General features: G+C 38.1%; 1 protein-coding gene across 5 annotated transcripts in view; it reads right to left on the bottom strand.

The window, feature by feature from the left end:
* The window catches only part of NEK5 (NIMA related kinase 5), a 29,701-nt gene that overhangs the window by 5,897 nt on the left and 1,052 nt on the right, over positions 1-22,752 (bottom strand). For 2 of the 5 annotated variants that reach the window (XM_055702493.1, XM_055702494.1), the window contains exons 2-17: positions 21,906-22,046; positions 20,024-20,120; positions 18,886-18,983; positions 16,855-16,938; positions 16,677-16,747; positions 14,380-14,466; positions 13,237-13,291; positions 11,554-11,754; positions 11,386-11,458; positions 9,654-9,790; positions 5,745-5,944; positions 4,892-4,958; positions 4,427-4,546; positions 2,490-2,573; positions 2,281-2,385; positions 473-553 (exon numbers count right to left, since the gene is read on the bottom strand). In XM_055702493.1, coding sequence (XP_055558468.1) covers positions 473-553; positions 2,281-2,385; positions 2,490-2,573; positions 4,427-4,546; positions 4,892-4,958; positions 5,745-5,944; positions 9,654-9,790; positions 11,386-11,458; positions 11,554-11,754; positions 13,237-13,291; positions 14,380-14,466; positions 16,677-16,747; positions 16,855-16,938; positions 18,886-18,983; positions 20,024-20,120; positions 21,906-22,022 — 1,677 coding nt within the window. In that variant the 5' untranslated portion in view covers positions 22,023-22,046. Of the gene's footprint in view, positions 1-472; positions 554-2,280; positions 2,386-2,489; positions 2,574-4,426; positions 4,547-4,891; positions 4,959-5,744; positions 5,945-9,653; positions 9,791-11,385; positions 11,459-11,553; positions 11,755-13,236; positions 13,292-14,379; positions 14,467-16,676; positions 16,748-16,854; positions 16,939-18,885; positions 18,984-20,023; positions 20,121-21,905; positions 22,047-22,752 lie in introns of those variants that run through there. The other 3 variants (XM_055702495.1, XM_027815873.2, XM_055702496.1) reach the window with 3 other exon arrangements.

The raw sequence follows: 22,752 nt of genomic DNA, 5'->3' as shown, positions 1-22,752 counted from the left end.
GCTTTCATGCAATATTTCACAACAGACCTTGAGTCCACTTCACAATAATCTCAGAAACTTTCCTGATATCTTATGTGCATTTCCATTCAATTGCCATCCCCTTCTATAATTTAAAAAGCACTATAGAGAATAATTCTATAACAAAATGTTAAAAAATTAGCAGCCTGACTTTAAACTATGAGTAAACGTGAGTTCCCATACACTACTAATGCAGTTTGATATAAAGATGAGTAGGTAGGGATTGATTACTATCTGGGAATATCTAAAGGGAGTCTCCCTCAAATGATCTGAAAACCTCATTTATTTTCTTAGGGATTCTATCTTCTCATATAAACTTCTAACAAACAGTTGACGAGCACTCTCAATTGACTCACAAATAACTTGATTTCCAGAGCTACTGTGATAACACAATCATTTGAAACATACAGACATAAGAAGAAAGTGGAAAAAATACAGAAATGAGGATGGTTACCTTTGGTTTATGTTTCTTTTCTAAGATTTTCTGGTCTTGACTATACTGGAGTCTGACTTGTTTAAAGTTTTTTTCCATGTCCTGGAAGGAGGAAAAACCCCAACTTTAAAACACACTCTGGAACCAGTTTATGTCTATACCCTCTAAAAAAAGACCCGTTTAAGTAGTAAATGTAGTCACCGATTTCCTTGTATATGTATCTGTAAGAATATTCCATTTGTTGCCTTATTTAGATTCTAATACTGAAAGACATAATTCTGGCTTATCTGGCAAATAGAAAAATGGGAAACCTAGCATACACTGCAAACCTCTGATTTTTCAAAAACCTGTGTTAGGAGGATACAGTACTGTGTCAAGAAATAAGTAATACATCTTTTATTTTTTATGAGCAAGATGACTCATGCTGATTTCATTCTGGAAAACTTTGGAAGTGATGAAAGTCAAGATTATAATAGAAACCAATGCCTGCAGAAAGTATAGCCATGTTTCATAGTATCTTCTTTTCTGGTAACACCTGAAAAATACCTAATTACTCCTTTTCATATTCCTTTATCCTATGTTAGAACCTGTCAGATAAAAGCAAAGTAAAGAGTTGTATGCTGCTCCTTCAGTGATCTGCTGCAAGTAGGGCACATCCTCAGCCTCAGATGAAACGACTACAATTCACAGATTTTACTTTTTTAAAACATATATACAGTTTCTCCAGTAGATTGAGTGCCCATGAACTAAGGTGACATCAAGCAGGTGCAAAATCTAGTGTTTCTTTTTCATTATCATGTGTTTCCCATTAAATCACAGGGAATATAATTTCTGTCCTATCATGGCTCTGGTTGCCTACAACCTACATCACATGATGTGTGAATTCATTTTAGTAAAAGCCAGATCCACGATCTGTGAAAATCACTGAATAGAATCCTACTAATATGGTCAGGTTTGGCCCAAGTTCCGGCTGCAATAGGGTAGCAGAATCTGTCACCAATCTATGTGGCAGTCTGCCTCTTGCTACTGGACAGTGCAGGAAGTTCTACATCAAACAAAACAAAACAAAAAAAAATGAGGCAAATCCTGACTGAAGAATCCTAGTAGCTAGACCAGGGCTATTTTCCTTTCAGAACTGACTGGGAATTTTCACACTGAGATCAATTTGCATAAATTGAGGCATTCATTTCACTTGAAGAAAAGTGGACTTTCTGTAGAACTCCATGTGGTCTGGAAAACTCATCCGGTGTTCACAATGTCAATACTGGCAAAGTGGAACAATTCTGAAACTTTCCAGTTGCTGGAAACAACTCCAGCAGGTGTGTTGGTAGTGCTTGATGAGAAAGAAGTGAAGGAGTGCTGTAGCTGGAAAGCTTTGGCTCTGTCTCTTCCTCCCGCTTCTCCCAAATTTTTAAGTAAGGACTAAGGACTCCAGATAAAACTGAATTCTAACTTCCCACACAGTGCTACTCCAGGCTGTCATGAATCGCTGTACCTTCTGTACAGAATTTTCATAAAAGACTTGCGCTGTGAGTGGCTGCTTCTTTGCTTAGAAAGCAAGGAAAAGAAACACACGACAAAAATAAATTAAGTAAAAGTATATCCTAATATTTACAGATGAAACAGAATTACCAAAACAAGTCAGGACTCCACCAAAGAAATTTTCCAGGCTATTCATGAAGGGAACCTAGGGAGACTTTTACATATGGTGCAAGCTTCAGATAAGATTTAAGCTTTACCATTTTTCAGATTTGTCACAGAGAGTGAATCAAAGACCATGTGGGACTTGCATAAAAAAATCTATTTAGACTAGGAGATGATACTGATACCTGAAGTGATTCTTCTCCTGTTCTAGCTGTATCCTTGATTTCAGACTGGTCCTCAGCTTTTCCTTGCCTCACAACATAGGTTTTATCTTGTATTTTTTGATTCTCCTAGGGAACATTTTTATCAAATGTTAATTTCAATTTCTAATTATGTGTACTAACTTATAAAAGAAAGAGGAAGTATGACTGGGTGTATGTTTGAGCTTTGTTACCTGGAGTATTCCTGCTCTAAATCTGAATTCTTTTATATCACTGTGGTATTCTTCCCGAATCTTCTGCAATTGTTTCAGATACTCCTATTAAAGACAAGTAAGGTAGAACACATATATATTAGAAATACAGAAATAACACTAGCTAAACAGAATATTATATGGATATCAAACTGTGTATATATGAGAAAAAGGGATCCTTATCCTTTACTGCCAGCTTTAAAGATTGCCTGATACTTCCTCTTAGAGGACATTTTTGAGTTATAACTCTTTCAGACTAACCTTTTTGAAGATTTGCAGACAGTTTCATGCTACCTTTTCTGTAGAGTTATATCTAAACCAGCTAATTCCAAGAATGACCTAAGGACTTGCTGAGTAATGATGCTAAGGTTGCAATCCAAATATAGAGGACTGGAAATTAGGAGGACAAAATATTATATAATATTTATTGTATTGCAACCTGCTCCCCAAAATGAAACAAAATCCGGTAATCTTTTCTTGGAGAAGCTTCAACATTCCTATGCTTTGTAGCAAAAACTTCAAATTTGGCCAAAACATAGTTTTTGTGTTAAGGACATCTCTGTACTGCTTATATGAGTTATCCCAATTTGCCCATGTTTCAAATGGACAAATCTATAAAATTTATTTTTTTGGCATATTTAGGACAGACTTTGTGAAATTTAACAGCAAGAGTCTCTGAAGAATATGTACATGACGAGTATGTTCTTATGCCAAAGTCTGACCATAGTGTAAAAGTTAATATATTCATATTTATTCTGGAACTTTCCTATAACTCTAAGATAGAAGATTAAATGTATTTACATGTGTTCATTTAAGAGCGAAGCATCAGTTTGTTTTCTCTGTCACCCAAAATTAAACCAGAAAAGTATATCGTTTCTGTATAAAATGATCTCCAAAAGTTGTAACGTACCAGGGAAGTAGTATGATCACATACTATTATATCACACTCTAAATGTCCTAGTATGACTTACGGACAATGAATATACATACATGAATAGTACATGTATCACTATGTTCTCTGTTTTGTAAATGTGAGGATCTATTGTCTTCCAACATTAGTTTGGTCAGTGATGTAACTCCTCTGATCTCAGTAGGTGAGATTAAGGCCATAGTTTATAAAATGATTATGAACATCAGCTTTTGTGCAAGTCTTAACCAGTTTATGCAAGATGGAACCAGATGCAAACAGCTTACATTTTCCTAGTGGTTAGATGGAAAAGAATCAATTATTATGTAAAGAATACTACCATCAAGGAGTGTAAGAAGACAGCTTTAAGCAGCTCAGGAGGTGTCCTGGTTTCAACTGGGATAGCATTAATTTTCTTCCTAGTAGCAGGTATAGTGCTGTGTTTTGGATTTAGTATAAGAATAATGTTGATAACACGCTGATGTTTTAGTCATTGTTAAGTAGTGCTTACCCTAAATCAAGGACTTTTCACATTTCCATGCTCTGCCAGTGAGCAAGTACACAAGGAGCCAGGAGGGAGCAGAGCGAGGACAGATGACGCAAACTAGCCAAAGGGATATTCCATACCATAGAACATCATGCTCAGTATATGAAGTGGGGAGGTTGGCCAGAAGGGGCCGATCACTGCTTGGGGACAGGCAGGGCATCCGTCAGTGGGTGGTGAGCAATTGTATTGTGCATCACTTGTCTTTCTAATAACAAATAATAATAAACCTAAGGGTTTATTTCTCTCTTTTTGTTGTCTCCCTTTTCATTACAATTATTATTATCATGTTGTTATTATATTTTATTTTGTTTCAATTATTAAAATGTTCTTATCTCAACCTACAGGTTTTACCATCTTTTTTTCCGATTCTTCTCCCCAGCCCACCAGGGCAGAGGTGAGTGACCAGCTGCATGGTACTTAGTTGCCAGCTAGGGTTAAAACACAACAGGAAGATACTTCATTTACCTGTTCTTTCATTTCATTCTTTCTAGACATATCCTGCTGATGGTTTTTGAGATGCTCTTCCTTTATTTTCTGCTGCTTTATTTGGTCATGACATGAGTCAGCAGAGGATGGTCGCAGCCCCTGTGAATATACAAATAAATCCCAGAGCAAAGGAATTTTCATTTAGAGTCCTTTCCTTCAGTGCTCACTCAATTCACTCCCCTCATTCCACTGAAGAGTGCAGTAAGGCAAGTGTGTATTTTTGGAGGAAAAAGTTATAGTAGAATTTTACATTGCTATAGTTTTGCATTGGAAAATGAAATCTCAAGTTGAGCATTGCAGAGCAGATCAATGAACTTGCTAGAACAAAACTTTCTACCTGTCAGTGTTACAGTTTGCTGTTAGAAAGACATCAGTTCATCTTCTGGATTTTCATTCATTTTCTTTTACAGATTTTATTCTATGATCGATTCAGTATTTACTTACCAGCTGTTTTTCCACTTTAATCTTGTACTGCTGGGCTTCAAAACGCCTTTGAAGATATTCTGCAGGCCTGAGAGAAGAAAGGGATGTTTATATACTACCTTTTATTTCACAGACTCTGCTAGAAACTCAGCTCAGACAAGATGTTCTAAAGCTGATGGCCCTTAACTAAAACATTCTAAACACAGTCATCATTGAATGAAAATGAATGATTTAGTCAACCTTAAAGGAAGGATTCAAAAGTAGGCAGTATGAAAAATTCCTTACCTTCCTTTCTCAAGGTTTTCAAAGTTCATCCACACCTAAAATGGCTTATCATGGAACGGACAGGCAATGTTTAAAGCAATAAAAAAGTTTGTATCTCTACTCTGTGAGAAAGGCTTTGAAGTAAACAAACTGCTGGAGAAAGGGTCTTTGTATCTGAAACCAAAATATAAGCTCTGCAGGAAAAAAAGCACCATTTTCATGGCCTGCCTCCCACTCTGTTCCCTCAAGTGGATAACGGCTTTTGGTCTTTACATCATTCTGATCCTGGTCGGAAGGAAAGACAGTGTTTATCCTTGATATAATCAGAAAGTCTATGAAAAGCCTGTGGTTTACTTCTCACTCAATAAAATGCTGAGATTTGGGAGACATTTTGACAATGAAATGTCAAACATCAGGACAATACATTCAGAAGGAACTTCTGGATAGATAGGAACTATGTTGTTCAACAAACATGATAGAATTATTAAAGACCAAGCAGGGAAGTAATTATACTGAATAAGCCATGTCCAGTGTTACCTAAGCAGGAAGGCTGATAACTCAAAACATACATGACAGTTCACCACTAATAAATAGAGTGAGAAAAGTTTACCAGTTGGGTGGTGGAGGTGGAGGTGCAACTTGTCCTTTCAGTTTATAGTATTCCCCAACTCTTTGGCTGATATGAGAAAGGTCATAAAGTGCATTAGCTTTCCTCTGCAAGTTGTCAAGCTTATCATAGTAATGGTCATAATGGCCATGCACTCTAATGCTTTCTGGCCTTTCTGCCATCTTAAATCTGGAGGTCTGTGGCTGGAAATACAATAAATAATGTCAATTTACCTGTTCTCATTTGTATCAGTACAAGTTTGAATTAACTTCCTGTCCTCGCCCCAGTCTGAGCCGCACGGCTCCAGTACAGTACAGTACAGGCTGCCTACAGTACAGTTATTGTAGGTTTTCCAAATCCGTTCACATATAACCCCGAAACTTCCTAAATTCTCAGGGCTTATGTAATCTTACCATTGTATTTTCCTTTCTCCCTGTTCCATCAACTTCTGTCATTAAGCAGCAGCCCATATCGTTGCATGAGTCAATCAGTGTGGGGCTTCGTACTCTGTAGTGTCATTACCCTAGAGTCACTAAAGTGTTCTAAAGCCTAAAGCACCACAATTGCTTCCAGGAGAGTTTCATTTTGACATGTGAGTGCAAAGGGGACTTGGGATGTAGTTTTGGGCAGTATGCGTTATTGCCTCCTGCTTTCAGGGGAGCACTGAGCTACTTCATTTCACCATCCCTTTGCTTATGTGCCTGTGGGAGCTTGCCTTTCATTTCTCAAAGTCCTTACTGTGATGAAACACACCTGTATTTCTACTTTGTGACAAGAATGTCTTTTCCATTTCTCGTAAGAACAATGGAGAGAAGGTGACTGTCTAGCTGCCACTGTGTGATGTAAGTGTGGTAAGACATTCACAAACTTTTCCATAGTGGGAGACTACATGGTGTATGAGAAAAATGCTGAATTTTACTTATTTTTTTACATAAATTAAAAAGCATCTAAGTATCCCTGCCACAGATGGTAAATACATTAACTATTCCTCCCTCTTTTCCTTGTTCAAAACACTGAAAATTGGCTCAGCTACCTATGGTAAAGTCCAGATTATAGTAGAATAGAAATTCATATCTATACAAGAAAATTTTCCACTGCCAATAATATTCCCAAGGAAGAGGTAACCTCAAAAAGCACTTATCTTGTCCCTCATTCAAATAAGTTTTACAGTATGGCAATCCCAAGCAATAAGGAGAACAAAACAGGCCACCTAAATAAATGTAGAGAATTGAGAACTGTGACCAGTGAAGCAGATGCCCCAGTGACACATGGAAAAGGGCGAGGTACTGAATGCCACCTTTGCCTCAGTCTTTGCTAGCAAGATCAGCCTTAAGGAATCTCAGGCCCCTGTGACCAGGGGGGAAGTCTGGAGCAAGGAAAACATACCCTTGGTGGAAAAGGATCAGGTTAGCGAATACATAAGCAGACTGGACTGATGGGATGCAGCCATAAGTACTCAGGGAGCTGGCAAATGTCATTGCAAAGCCATTCTCTGTTATCTTTGATCAAACATAGCAGTGATTGGGAGAAGGACTGGAGGAAAGCAAACGTCGCTCATATCTTCAAAAAGGCCAGGAAGGAGGATCCAGGGAACTACAGGCTGGTCAGCCTCACATTAGTGCCTAGCAAGGTGATGGAACAACTAATCCTGGAAACCATTTCCAGGGACATGAAGGACAAGAAAATCGTCAGTAATAGCATGGATGCACCAAGGGGAAGCCATCCTTGATCAATCCAATAACCTCCTACAATGAAATGACTGGCTTGGTAGACAAGGGAAGAGCAGTGGATATTGCCCACCAGGCAATTGCCTTCAGGGAGGCTTTTGACACTGTCTGCCACAAAATCCTCATAGAGAAGCTGATAAAGTATGGGCTGGATGAGCAGACAGTGAAGGGGATTGAAAAATGGATGAATGGTTGGACCCAAAGGGTGGTGATCATAGTACAAAGTCTAGTTGGAGGCCAGTAACTAGTGGTGCACCCCAGGGGTCAATCCTGCTCAACATCTTCACTAATGATCTGGATGATAGGGAAAGTGGGGCAGAGCGCACCCTCAGCAAGTCTGCTGATAACACCAAACTGGGAGAAGTAGCTGATACACCAGAGGGTTGTGCTGCCATCCAGAGGGACCTCAACAGGCTGGAGAAATGGGCTGACTGAACTTCAGTGGCTGACTGAACTTCAGTGGAGTTCAACAACAGGAAGTGTAAAGTCCTACACTGCACCAGTACATGCTGGGGACTACCCAGCTGGAAACCAGCTTGGCAGAAAAGCACCTGGGGGTCCTGGTGGACACCAAGTCGACCATTAGCATGCCCTTGCTGCAAAGAAGGTGAATGGTATTCTGTCCTGCATTAGACAAAGCATTTCCAGCAAGTCAAGGGGATGATCCTTCCGCTCGGCTCAGCAGTGGTGAGGACACTCCTGGAGTGCAGTGTCCAATTCTGAGCTCCCCAGTGCAAGAGAAACATGAACATACTGGAGAAAGTCCAACAAAGGGCCACAAAAATGATTAAGGGACTGGAGCACTTCTCATATAGGGAGAGGCTGAAAGAGCTCAGACTGTTTAGCCTAGAGAAGGCTCAGATGGGTTCTTATCAAGATACCTGAAGAGTGGGTGCAAAGACAGCGGAGCCAGGCTCTTTTCAGTGGTGCCCAGTGACAGGACCAGAGGCAATGGGCACAAACTGAAACACAGGAGGAAACACTTTTTCACTGTGAGGGTAACCGAGCACCGGCACAGGTTGCCCATAGAGGTTGTAGAGTCCCTATCTTTAGAGATACTAAGAAGTTGTCTGGACATGGTCCTGGGCAACCAGCTCTAGAGGACCCTGCTTGAGCAGGGGTGCAGATAAGATAACATCCTGAGGTCCCTTCCAACCTCAAACATACTGTGATTCTGTGAATTCTGAAGCAACATGTTCAAAGTATGACCCTGCAACTCTGCAAACCATTTGCTTCATTTGGATGCTGAAAGAATGTGGGAGCTTTCCCAGCGTTAATATCAGAGTATGTCGCATAGATGGAAACACTGTGGACAAAATTCTGCCTTTGATTACAGCGGTACACAATGAAAGGAAACTTAACCTTCCTAACTTCATCCATCTGGATTTGCATTGGATACACATAAATGTAACTACGAGGAAAACTAAGTCCTATATTCTGCACAGGACCAGTATTATCCATTGGTAGTGTAAGTGATTGCTTGATGGGTGCAGCTCTGGGAATTCCACATTCCCTACCGTCAGTTAATCTACCATAACTGCAATGTGCAATTACTGCTGGGAACTCCCAGATCCTAAATGTGCTTTGCTCTGTGTTCACCAGCACCCAAGGCAGTACTACATGCTCTTGAAGATAAATACAAAGGTATGAAGTGATGCCAAGTAAAAGGCTGGACACAGTACACAGCTGATATCCAGCCTGAGGAAAGGAGGTGAAAAATGAGCGAGGGACGCAAGTAGTTGTGAAGAACAGGGGCTTTCTGCTGTAGGGTTTGATCCCAGATTGTTGTAGTAAGTATCTGAGACAAGGGCAGTGGGTGCTAGTGGTTTTGCCTGTGAATGGGCTCTCAGAAGGACTGAGGTAAGAGGTTCAGTGCATTTGCTTCTATAGCAAAAATGCAAACACAGAGTTTATTTGCCTTTGTGCAAATACAAATGCAAAGCATGCCTCATTTTTTTTGTTACAAAAAACCATACTGAAGCTGACTAAATTCAGTTTCCCACTTAGACTTTCTGAAACACCTCTTCTGAGGCTTCAGGAGTGCTTAGCTGTCTCTACTGACTTGGTGTAGGCATTAAGCTACATTTAATATACCTTAATGAAACCTTTCAAAGGGTCTTTTCTAAGAGCAAAAATTTGGCTTCTGACAATGATTAAACATTACAAAAATGCAGATACACAGTACCTGAAAAATAGGCTGTTGCCCTCTTGAAGTAGGTTTCCATTCATTTCTTTGAAATAATTCATTTTTCTTGACAGGCAGCACCATTCCAGATTCTGGAGAAACTAGGTCCTGTACTCTCCTTTTCTGAAGTTTATATGCTTTTTAAAAACAAAACATTAAAAGGCTACATTCTGTGCTCTCTACATGATTAATGATCATGTAGTTGCAAACCACAGTACAATGCATGTACCTAACACTGACAGGCTGGGCTAACAAACACTCCTTACATCCCTTTATCATCATCACCATCATCACCATATTTCACATTTCCTAGGCACTCTGCCTTTCATTCTTAGAATGACATCCTTTTGAAAACTTTATGATTTGTCACACTCGTGTGAAGTGGATTTCACGGATTAGTTTTGCAAAGCACACTGAATAAAAGGGAAACCTCTATATCAGAATGCTGATTTCATGCTAGTACCAATAACAGAAAAAAGGAGGTCTGATTGTTAGGCTCAGATTTCATTGGAGGCTAGGTGTCTACCTGCTTAGGTATTCCCTTTCTAAACCTAGCCCTCGGTATTCTACAGATTGCTAGACAATGTTGTAGTACCTGTGAAATCTGGAAAGAAGGGTTGAAAAGTGAAAAATTTACCTTATCGGTTTCCCACGCAGGAGAATACAAGTACACACCACTCCAGTCTGGTCAGTCAGTATTTAGCAAATACCTTAGCTGCAATAACCAATAGTAATGTCCTTGCTAGGACTAAGTAGTTTCTAAGTGAGTTTTAAATATTTCCTGAGTAATGACTGTGAGACTATCATGTCTGGGAGATAAAATATATGAAAATTATGAGTATATGACCATAGATATATTTTAAATGCTTAAGTGATACGGTGTTCAGGTGCCTCTGTCCAAATTGCATGAGTCCTGAAGGCAGGTAATCTCACTGGAAGTAACTTCCAAAATAACATGGGTTCTTACACCACAAAGAACTTTTATTGAGGAAAAAAAAAATGTTCATAATGCAGTTAAGTAACTACATATGTTTATTTTCACAAATCTGTTTAAACTACTTCAATACTTCCAAAGATAAATTTAAGGCATAATTATGATATACTAAATAATATAGAATTAGGAAAAAGTTATGCTGATAGAAACATGTTCAGCATTTCATACAGAGATACCATTTAGTCTCGTTCATGTTTTCTAAGAATGTGCATATGTAATCTGATCTATCAATGAGCACTAAATCCACACAGATTTCATTGTCTCTCACAACTGAATCTAACTTATAATATTTTGTAAAATACATTTTTATTATTTTTTAAAATACCATGGAGCACATTTTGCAAGATTTTTGCACATAGCTTGGAAAAATTAAGTAAGGATTGTTTTTCATGTGATGGACCTGAACTGCATCTAGACCAAAGCCTCTCAGTTTTGTAAATTCCATTCTTAAAAGAATTAAGACTAATGTTTCAGCACTTTCTTGTGGCAGCTTTTCTAGCTGAATGTTACTAATGAGCTGGACTTAAAGTTGTCTTTTCCTAAACAGGACAGTGATGCACTGCCTGGGGTGAATGTTTCTGCTGTTGCAGTTCTCTCCTCTTTTTCTTTTTAATTTTGTGCAAAACTCTTGTATTCAAATGTGCAATAAAGACTGCTGGAGAAAGTTATACCATCACATATATAACAACTAACAAATGTCAGTGTAGAACTAATGTTAAATAATATTATTAACATTACCTTGTATCAGCTTGGCCCCAAACTGTGATGCTGAAGGTCTTTTTCTATATATCATAGTGTGACCAAGTTCTTCCTGTGTCATGTGTAAGAAAAAAGGTGCCTGACAGAACTGTTTATACTACTTTGGTCTGTATTTTTCTCTCAGCAAGCAGCAGTACAGGCACTTACCTCAGGGGGCAAATACCTGAGAACAAGCTTCTGCAAGAAGGGCTTCCTTAGAATAGAATTGATAGATGGTCGATCTCTTGGAGATATTTTAAACAACTGGGAAATTAATATCCTCAGATCATATGAATAGCTGGGAGACACTGGGTGAAAACATCCTCTGCAAATCTTCAACACCAGCTGGTGCAAACTATGGCCTTCAAACTTAATGAAAACAGTAAAAAGGGGATAGTAAGTACTGCTGGTTGGAAATGATGGACTAGATGCCCCCACTTGAAAAAAGTACTTGCTGACAGAAGCCCTGTGCTATACAAATCCCTTCTTGCTAACCATAGCTTGCTGTGGAAAATTAATACAACCACTCTCTCTGACTGTATTTGCTGGTTACTTGCTTCAGATGCACAGCTTAGGAGGTCTGACAGCTTTTGTACCTGGAAGACTTTTATTCATACTCTGCTCTCATATAGTAAAACAGAAGCAAGTTTTCCAGAATGAAACATGATTTATTTTGCCAAAAGCTGTTCAACAGAGACCTGCATGCATACTGTCTTCACAGTGTTCACCTACAAAACTTCACTCCACGCAGCTTAGCCTCTGTGTTCTGTGTTCTCTCAGGCACCAAGGTACAATCTTAATTTTTAACAACTAAAGCCACTCAGGTAAATCAGCATTCTCAGTTCAGCAGATCTCTTAACAGGTCAACATCAATACAGTTTTTTAGGGCCTCAGACAGGCAAAAATATTTTTGAAAGCAAGTTCTTTCTAAAATTACCATTTTATTTACATGGCTGTTTTGAAGGTGGTGTTACCAAAATTTGCCTTAGCTTCACTTGCATTTCCTGTCTACATCAGCATCTGGTCCCTGCCTCCAAATTAAAAAATGGGCAGCAATACAGAATAAAACATATAATATGCATAAGAATTAATATTAATGTTTTCTCACTTTGTGAAATCTGAAATTTTCCTCAGCAATATCCCTTTGCTCACAGCTCAGCCCAATTGCTCTCCCTATCAGAGCTGCTCTGTCATCTCCCACATCCAAGCTCAGCAAAAGGTCAACTTCTGCTGAGCCCAGGAACCTGATCCTTTTCTCGTTGCTGGGATTAGTCTCTGCTGTGTTCCCTTCTCCACATAATACTCACAGGCTGAGGATTATCTGAGGCTCACATCAGGCTGAGGACAGCACAGCTTCCTGAAGATGCTATCAATCTGTTATTTTCTTACATGAATGTGCAAACCTTTAGGAAAATGCTTCTGAGGAACGTCAAACTGCTTTCTGGGGAGATGTGGGTTTCAAATTCTTTAGAAAGCATAGATTGGTATTTTCAAATAGAAATGAGTAAAATTATATGCCTAGACCCTAATCTTGAAATTTGGCTTTAATTCATTTCATTGTTCATCTGCTTTTTGAAAAAGTTTAGTACTTACTAAAGAGTAAATATATGTTCAGTGTGTGTATATACACACACACACGTTGCAGAAATACAACATAATAAATTGTACCTTAATATATACACAACAGACACAATATAAAAAATTAACACCAGCAGTCATTCTTTTATATCAACAAATGAGCTGAAAATAATTCTATCAGCTGACTATGAATGCTATTATTACTACAGTTTTTCCCAGCTGTCCACTATCTTTTTCAATAATATGATAATGATCTGATTCTGTGGTACTTACAGGATGCTTTAGCGCACATAGCTCATAAAGAACACAGCCAAGAGACCAAATATCTCTGTGAATAAAAAGTCATTTAAGTTTCATGGAAAAGACTGCAATATTTTCATACATATAGTCAGTACCTCTTCTCAGCTCTCAAATTTATGAACATTAGTCCATTACAGATCAACATTGGTGCAACTTTTAATTTTCTTTAAGATGCACTGAAAAGAACTAGAAATTTCTTTTTTGTTCTGGTACCAATGTCTGTATGATACCTAACTAGGTACTATAATTATAATTGGAAAAGGCACATGACATAAAGAATGTCTACTTACTGTTCCTAGCAGGATGAAGGGCAAAGCTGTCTCTGGCTAACTTGATTGTTGAGAAGACAATAAGGGAGTAAACTTGTGTGAATAGAACCTTAGAGCTGAGATGCTAGTCTGGGCTCCAGAACATTTGGTATTGATCACATTTCCCACATAAAGGGGGTCTAGCCCGCTCAACTTTTCAGTGCTTCTCATCTAGTATTTTGTGTTAAACCTGAGTGAGCCTTTAAAATTCTCAGACCTATTTGTCTTTCCTGCAGGTGGCTACTGCAAAGTTACAGAATTGCCAATCTAGTAGCATTAATTTCAGTGTATTTTTATAAATCACAAATGAGTGTATCAAAAATTAATAAACTTGGAACTGAAAAGACACATACTTGCATTGGTTGTTACATGTCGGAAACAAGAGAAAAATTTAGCATTTGATGGAGAGCCAGAGAAAGCAAAGGGGGAAAAAAATCTATTTTACATTTCATGCCACTACTAACAAGGAGTATTAAAAGAGAATGACATTAAACTTTAAAGTACAATAATTTTATTAAAAAATATATAATTATGTTAAGCCTGTAAATGAATTGCAACAAATTAATGATTGCTATATTCTGGACACTAAGTCAAAATTCAACTGACTTGTACAGTATAACATAGTTGTTGTGTACAATTGATACACCTAATTAATGTACACAATAACACAAAACTTCACAAAGGATGACATGTGAAATTCCTGGTGGCCTGGAGAAATACTGATTTAAACCACGATATCACTAATATAAGTTCTCTTATGCCTGCATGCCCTCATGCACAAGCATATGAAAAAAAGACAGAGACTTACGTTTTATTGTTATATGGCTGATTTTCACAGATCTCAGGTGACAGATAATAGGGGGTCCCTACACAGGTATGGGCAAACTCCATAGTGCTAATGAAACACAATGAAAAAAATGGCTTACACACTGAAAAAGTTTACACGCAATTGAACAAGAGGCTTCTCTACTCCAGGTGAAAAGCCCACAGAGGACATTATTTCTGTTCTCCAAATAGTTGAATAATGGAACACCCCAAGAACTACTTAAGTATTTCCCAGTTCTGTGTAAAAATGACCAGCTGTTCTAATAGTGGAGACTGTCTGCACTTAAACAGAAAGCACAGAATTCCCTTTTCCCTACTTTTCACCAGCACTGTAATAAACATTTTTCAAGGAATGTTTATCATTAACACAGAATTCTGAAAGCTGTCAAAGACACTGCAAAATATTAGAAGTCTCCAACATACTCGCTGAAGTAAGAATAGGGGAGGTGGTAGTCAGTCACACAAGTCAGAAACTGTGGAAGGAGGACGTACTGTTCAGAAACTAAATGGGGAGTAAATGAATTCTAGTTCCATCTCTGGAACTTGTAAAGGTGTAACCAAATAACACCAGTTGGATTAATTTCACTTGCTTTCAGGTATCTACTCTGTGGATGTAATCAAGAGCCACTGGGAAGTCAGTGGAGAGAAACAGGTACTCACAGAGTGTGATTCTTCTCACTCTATACTAGATGTCAATAAAGTTGTAAGTTACACTTTTTACAGAGTATGTGAAGTCTGAGCACCAGAGATGCCACAGACACTGCAAGTAAAAGTATTGGACACTATCTTACATATTGGAGAACTGCAATGAAAATGCCTTTTTATACCCCGGAGGAGGAGGAAAAGACAGTCTAAGAAACTTTTTGGGTTTGCGTGGCAAGGTTTTGGTAGCAGGGGGGCTACAGGAGCGGCTTCTTTGAGAAGCTGCTAGAAGCCTCCTCCCCCATGTCCCATAGAGCTGATGCCAGCTGGCTCCAAGACAGATCCACCACTTAGCCAAGGCTAAGCCTGTCAGTGATGGTGGTAGCATCTCTGGGATAGCATATTTAAGAAGAGGGGGAAAAAACTGCACAATAGAAGCTGCAGCCAGAACAGAGGAGTGAGAATATGTGAGAGAAACAGCCCTGCAGACACCCAGGTCAGTGCAGAAGGAGGACAGGAGGTGCTCCAGGTGCCAGAGCAGATTCCCCTGCACCCCGTGGTGAAGAGCACAGTGAGGCAGGCTGTCCCCCTGCAGCCCATGGAGGTCCATGGTGCAGCAGATATCCAAAACCACCTGTGTACCTAATACATGAACACAGTTAGGTACATCTGAAGAAAATGAGAAAATCGCCTATGTTGGTTAAAGTTATCTGTTCTCTTTACTGATGCTGTGTAGACAGAAATGTGGTTAAACTTACACTGACCTAATTTAGGGATAGAAAAAGTTTTAACAAGTGACTTGCAGCACATGGAGTACAAAGCAACTGAGAAGGACTGATGCTAAAGGAGAATCTGCAGAGGAAATTACCTTTCCACAGAAAACCTAAATGGTGGACCTTCTTTGCCACAATATCCTGCCAAGGTCAAAGATAATCAAGCAGCTGAAAACCAGATCAAATTCAAGAACTGTCCCATTGTCAGCATGCCCTCTGGCATGTTTTGGCCACACCAAAAAGCATTCTTCCTAGACAACATCTAGCCACTATGCAAGACAGGCCAACCTTGCCCCCAAAGTCAGTAAAGATAAGGCCACCCTCTTTGGGAGAACACATTTTGGCTGTATGGATGCATGCCATGCTGTCCCATGCCACTCACTCTCAGGCCCAGAGAGTCAGTTCTGGCCCTTTTAAAAAAATTAATATAGGCACAGTCTTGGAGGACATACAAAGGAAATATGTACAAACTCTTCTTACACTCTTTCCAAAGCCTGTAGTGCTCTTCGCTTTCTTTTCTATGAGGTGCTAGAAATGATTATCAATGGCTGCAAGAACAGGAGCTGTGCCTCCAGAATCTCTTTAAGTGAGTTCCACAGACAACAGGGAAAGCCCGGGGCTTCCCCACCCTACCTCATTCGTATACCTCACAGAAGTCCTGTTACTATGCTAGATATGACTGCGGTTTCATGCAGAATGGCATGTTCTAGGGTAACAGAAAAAAATGTAGTGTCAGAAACTTTGTATCCCAACCTCCTGAACAAACACAATCCACAAGCAGTTGTGCACGTTCAGGTTGCATTTTGAATATTCATAAACAGTCCTATTTGGTGTAGGTCACAGACTAATTAAAAAAGGTGCTTACCTGTTCAACTGTCTTGCTATGCCAAAGTCCCCAAGTTTTGCTACCTTTCCATTATTGCTAAGAAAAATGTTCTGCAAATAAAAGCAAAACTTGTATGTGAAAAGAAAACATGGCAGAGCTTCTTAAGCATATCTTTTACAAGACAAAATCACCCCCTTTCTGATACTAATTTTACTACCTCTGCTTTTACATCTCTGTGTAAAATCTTCTGGTCATGAATATGCTTCAAGCCCAAGGAGATCTGCACAAACCAACTCAGAATCTGCAGTGAAAGTTAAAGGGAACAGATACCTATAAATTTGTGTGACTCTAATGTCCAATTACAACAATAAAATCTAAAATATGTAGAGCATATGCAATGTAAAATGTAAAAATTAATACTGTTTTAATTAATGTCATAGACTTTTCCTTTCCTTTTTTAGTGCTATCACAAAACTAAATGAAAGCAGATACTGGTTCTACTTCCCTTATCCCCATCAAGTTTTCACTGACTGTGACAGGACAAGTACTTGAACAGGGACTGAAGAATCACATCAAAGTACACTAAGAATACTAGACCTTTATTTAGAAATGAGTGAGTTCAAATAACAACCGAGACAGAACTGGGAGGTGCTTCTTAATCCTCAGTGGTGGAAGTCAAACCACCCAGGTATAATATTAGTACTCTTACTGAATGTGGTCCAGAAAAAAACAGATAAAAAGAGTGAAGGACTGAAATGTGGTGAAATGCAGGTATGAAAAAAACTGCATAATAAGTAAGCACACAGGTTTATCCTTGACCCAGTACAGCTCTTAAGCATATATTTAACTTCAACTATACATGTGTTTTATTGAATAAGGACTTTTGGACTCAATTCAGAAACAAAAATACAATGTGTTTACATGCTTCTCTATTTAGGAAAACTGATGGCCATGAAAGACTGTGATTCAAGTAATAATCTTCTACTTAGTTAATGCTTCACATTAAGCAGATGATTTCCTGAATAGGGCTGATGCCATAAATGATACTTTCTTAGGCATACATTTGAAAATATAGATATTTTAACATGACGTTACACTGGGCAATTTTCTTTCCTTTCTTGACTGGCAGATGTATCTTTATATGTTCTATATATATTTATATATTTACATGTTCTGTAATCCATTCTTCTGTCTGTACTTCCTTTCAATTTCTTTGGATATGTATTATTCTGTCTCATTGTCAAGGGGTTTTGTATGTCAGTTCTCTCTTTTGTGTTTTCATGATATGTGGTTTTGTCCTCTATTTGCTCTCATGTTCTCTCCACCTCTAGTATGGCTCCCAATAGGATCTTAAAATTCATTATTATTGAACCAGTAATTCACTTCCAACTAACTTCTACACTAAGGAGTTCTTCTTTTACTAAAACAAACAAACAAAAAAGTCACAACACTTCTTTTTTCCCCCACTCTTATGCTCTAGAGTATATTTTCACTAACAGGTTTGATACTACCTGTCTAGTTTGTAGGTAAATTTTCATTGTACCTGCAAAAGTAGAAGACTATGCAGGATTAAATAACCTCAGAGCTCATTACACTAAGTCCAATATGTAAGAGAAAATTTCCTTCAGAAAGCTTAAGAGTTAGTAAAAAAAGATGAGTAAGTAAGGAATAGTGGGAAATTCTGTTTCTGTGAATTGCAGTACTTATCTTACTCACCTATTTACAAAATAAAATGTAAGTGAAGATGGTTCAAATGCAATCAGATGTATGGGCTTGTTTCTCTGTGCTGGTTTAACTATTTAAATGGCATCAGAGAAATCTTGACCCAAATGAAAAGAATGAGAGATTTACCACTGATTTCAATATAAAGCAGGATATGTCATGATGCAAATAGCATAAAATGAAGAATTCATATGTAATATATCACCCAATAATTCTAAAATACCATTTAAAAGAAAGCATGGCTTAGTAGGTGTACTACTAATACGAAGAAAAAGTACATCCACAATGGAAGCAGCAGTGGGAGGGAGGGTGGATAAAAACAGCATCAAAATACTGCTAATGAATTAATTTAAGGTCTCACAGCAGTGTGACACGCAAACTCTAAACTCCCATTAAAATTACCAAAGTTTCTTTAAAACATTCAATAATTTTAATAGGCCAGAAAAGAAACAGTAGCTAGTACCGGACAATTCAAACCATATGTTTTACATGATATGTTCTTTCCTCTAAATATATCTTCTTTCACCTGGTCCTCATCAAAGAGCACTCCATGCTGCATATTTATCCGCTTCATTAAGTCTCCACCATCACAGTATTCCATCACAATATATAGCTTGTTCTTTTCTGAAAGGAAAAGTATAATTTTTCCTTTATTCCTTTATTACTCGTTAATACAGCAATAAATTCTGTTTATTCTATACAGTCCCTCTTTCAAAAGGGAGTAGTTAAACCTCTACCTATGCCTCCATTTCAAAGAGTAATCGAGAAAAAATGGACACTTCCAGTGAAACCTGATGCAAAACTAAGATGTGAAAATATATTTAAATGGAGATTCACAAAAATCTTAAATACATGAGAAAATCCTCAAAAGACCACACTGATAGAAAGACAAATTTTCTTACAGGCAATGCTTAGTAGAATGCATCACAGCTGAGGTTGTTCCCCAATAATTACCAAATATACAGTTAGGCTTAGGGAAAAGGTTAAAAGGAGACAGCGTCCAAACAGCAGAAATAAACGGCAGGGGCCACTTAGTATGGAAACTCACCCTATTGTTACCTCTCTGGGGTCCAGAAGACTACCAGATTTATGTGTCCCTTAAAACATTTACAGTCCTGATCACAGAACACAATTTGAACACAAGCTGTAACTATAGCATTCGTTACGTAAGGCATTGCTTATGACAGATGTCAGCAGGAAAAATAAATACTGGGATTTAGCTTTATGGAGAACTGACTTCCTTCTCTCTCTTTCAGTCCTGAAGAATTCCGTATCCTTGAGTGATACCTCAAAATATGGCTCACAACAAAAGACCAACAGGGCCTGTTTCTTGCTATACTCAAAAGCTCTCTTCTTCCATTGAACCTCCTAGAAAAGTCTCATTAAACTCTGGACTTCTATTGAAGATCAAGACTAAAGTCCAACTTAAGCAATGCAGACACGCCAAGACCTAGCATTCATGCCACAATACCTTAGGTCCCGCCCACACATATGGAGAGGGCAAATGATGACTGAATTTGATTCCTTATGTTCATTTTTAGGAATTGGGACATGTTCCCACTGGTGAGTAAGGGGCTGGGGACAGTCTTAATGTTGGACAATATTAACAAGGTAAGTTTTGCTGCCTATAATCACAAATAAAAGAAAAATGTTTAAAAGTAAACCTTGCAAAGAAGCATAGAAGGTTACAATATTTGCATGCTTCATCTTGGCCAGAAGAATAACTTCTTTCTGAGAGGCTTCTTTTTCTTTCACAGGCATCTACAAGGAATGAAGTAACTATATGCTAGCAATAATATATTTAACTCTTTTACAAAATAGTTACATTGTTTTCAAACCAGTCCCACAAACACAAAAAGACTGTGTACCAAGGGGATGCAGAAATATTATAAAATAAGATGTAAAATAGCAATTTGCAGTGCTTGCTCGGAAATATATCGGAATATTACCAAAGTTAGAACAACTTATGATATTTTACAAACAGGCAAATGTACACCTTTAAACTTTTTACACAAATGCTATTGCTAAGCTACCTGATGAATAGTTAAACTCTAAAGTTAGACTTCCCTGAAGTATTAAAAAAATAAGGGTCTAGATGACTCTTTATTCCTAATATAGGTGATCTCAAAAGAATGAAGTAAAAAGAAAAAAAGTCCTTCATTTTACAGTGTTGTTCATTCTTGCAACTTTCGGACAAACTCTTTGCCCTGTTACATTAAATGGAAAACTTCTATTTGGTTCACTGTGATCACACTTTCATCGACATTACTTCTAAAAAATTCATGTCTCTAAGTCCCCATCCATTAGAACATTCTCTTGTATTTATAGAAAGTTTCTTACCCTCACTCTTACAAAATAACTTTGAAATGTAATCCTCAAAGATTCAGAAGTCAGAAAATGAATGAAACACACTTTACCATATAAAATAATTCTTATGACTTCAAGGTAGTAATTTTCTGTATCCAGCTTCTGGTTTTTGAATGAGTGGGATCCACAACAATATTTTATTAACTTCCATTTTTCTATTTTGCATACATCAAAATCTAAGATTAGAAATGCATCATTTTTATTGGTTATGAGCATAAAGAGAAATTATTTTTTTTTTATTTAGCTGTCATTACTGGCATATCAATTTTTCTGGGTTTGCAACTGGAAGTTATACAGCTCTTTCTAGAACAGCTGTATAAAAAATCATTCAAATTCATTATAATTTTCTAATATATTAGAAATTCACTAGTGTGGCCCAGAATAGCAAAGGACCTGTCAAAAGCATGCAGGCACTCACTGAAATTGACCGTTGAAATCCCTTTATTGAAATCACAGGGAGTTTAATTGCCTGGCTTTCTGGAACTAGATATAGGAATGGTATTCCTCTAATACCAGAGCTAGTGACCCGAACCTGCCTCTGTACTCAACAAAGAGCGCTTTTGTGGGCCGATTCAGCTCATTCTAAAGCAGAAGTCTAAAATACACACGATCAACAGCTTCCTAAAAATACGTATTTCTCTTGTTCTCCCAGAAAGCAAGTCTAGCCAAACAGCTCAGATGCTGACAGCAACAGAATGGAAATTTAAAATTAGATGAGATGAATCCAACTGCCATAAACAGAAGGGAGAACTGAAAAGACTCCGTTGTGAATTACTCATGTCTGAAAATATGGATGAGAGGGAAAAAAAGGAAATTAAAAAGCTTAAGGAAATGTATGACAAAATTGTGATCTGTTATTTCAGCGGCAAAAGTTTCATCGTAGTTGAATCATCTGCTATAAAATTTGAATTAGGTAGTGTCACACATTGTAAGTAGGGAGAAGTTTTGAAAACAAAAATGCAGTAAAAAGTAAAGACTTAATGCCAAAATACCTGTTTTGCCTATGATTGCAAAATCACTAAATTAGCAAAGCATACAGTCTTTAGAAGGTTTAACTCTATATAATCAAGATGGAACTCTAAAGGAGACAAAACACAACCCAAGTTCATACCCTAGCTAAATGTAAGTAGCACAATCAGGTAAATAGCTACCATTACCATCCAGGTTTTGCTGGTTTACCTTAGTTAAATCGATCTCTTTGATAACACACTGCTCATTATCCAGTTTTCCCTTTGCCAGGAATATTTTGCCAAAAGATCCTTCTCCAATTTTTTTAATGATTTCATATTTATCCATGGTGTCTTCGTCTTAAAGCAGTGGCTAAAACAAAAAGGTCCCCAAATGAATATTGCACGTAGTCAATGCTGTAACATCTGAGTTTGCACTACTGAAATGGACACTACCTTTTAAGACTGTCATTTTCATCACATTTTTATTACCTTTTATCATGTTTCTATTTCTGATGTTGATTATTCCTGAAAATGCCACCTCCTGGAAGTCTGCGATTTATTGCTGATCTACACTTTGAACAAGCAGCAAGTTTATGAGTGTGTCATAAAGAAAAGTGTGAAGCTTAGTCTTAGCACACCATGAGGTTAAAACAGTAGAAAGTAAGTCTGGCTCATTGTTTCCTGAAGTTAACAATACTGCAGAATTGTTCTTTTAATGGAAAAAAATAAAATTATAATCTATTTCATGTTGATTTAGTTTCAACTAACGTGACCTAATGTTGGCAGCAAAATGGAAAGCCGCTGCACTTTGCAGGAGCTCACTGCCAAGAGCCGTCGGGCATCAGCAGCCGTCTGGAAGCCTCTGGCAGAAACGGTCATATCACCGGGTACTTGCAGCGTATCCATAAGCAACCTTGCACACATAAATATGAGCAGCCGGTATAAACCTGTTCTTATTCGTTGGCCTGAGCTGTAGGAAGGGAGATTCGCTAAGTTACTGCCAGGCTTTCCCCCCAGGCAGGCCAGGCAAGCCGTGTAGCTGCCCCGGGAGCCGGGGGGGGGCTCGGTGCTGGCAG

The sequence above is a fragment of the Falco cherrug genome, chromosome 2 (assembly GCF_023634085.1).
Source record: "Falco cherrug isolate bFalChe1 chromosome 2, bFalChe1.pri, whole genome shotgun sequence".
Classification (NCBI taxonomy): domain Eukaryota; kingdom Metazoa; phylum Chordata; class Aves; order Falconiformes; family Falconidae; genus Falco; species Falco cherrug.
This window is presented reverse-complemented; position numbering and strand designations above follow the sequence as displayed.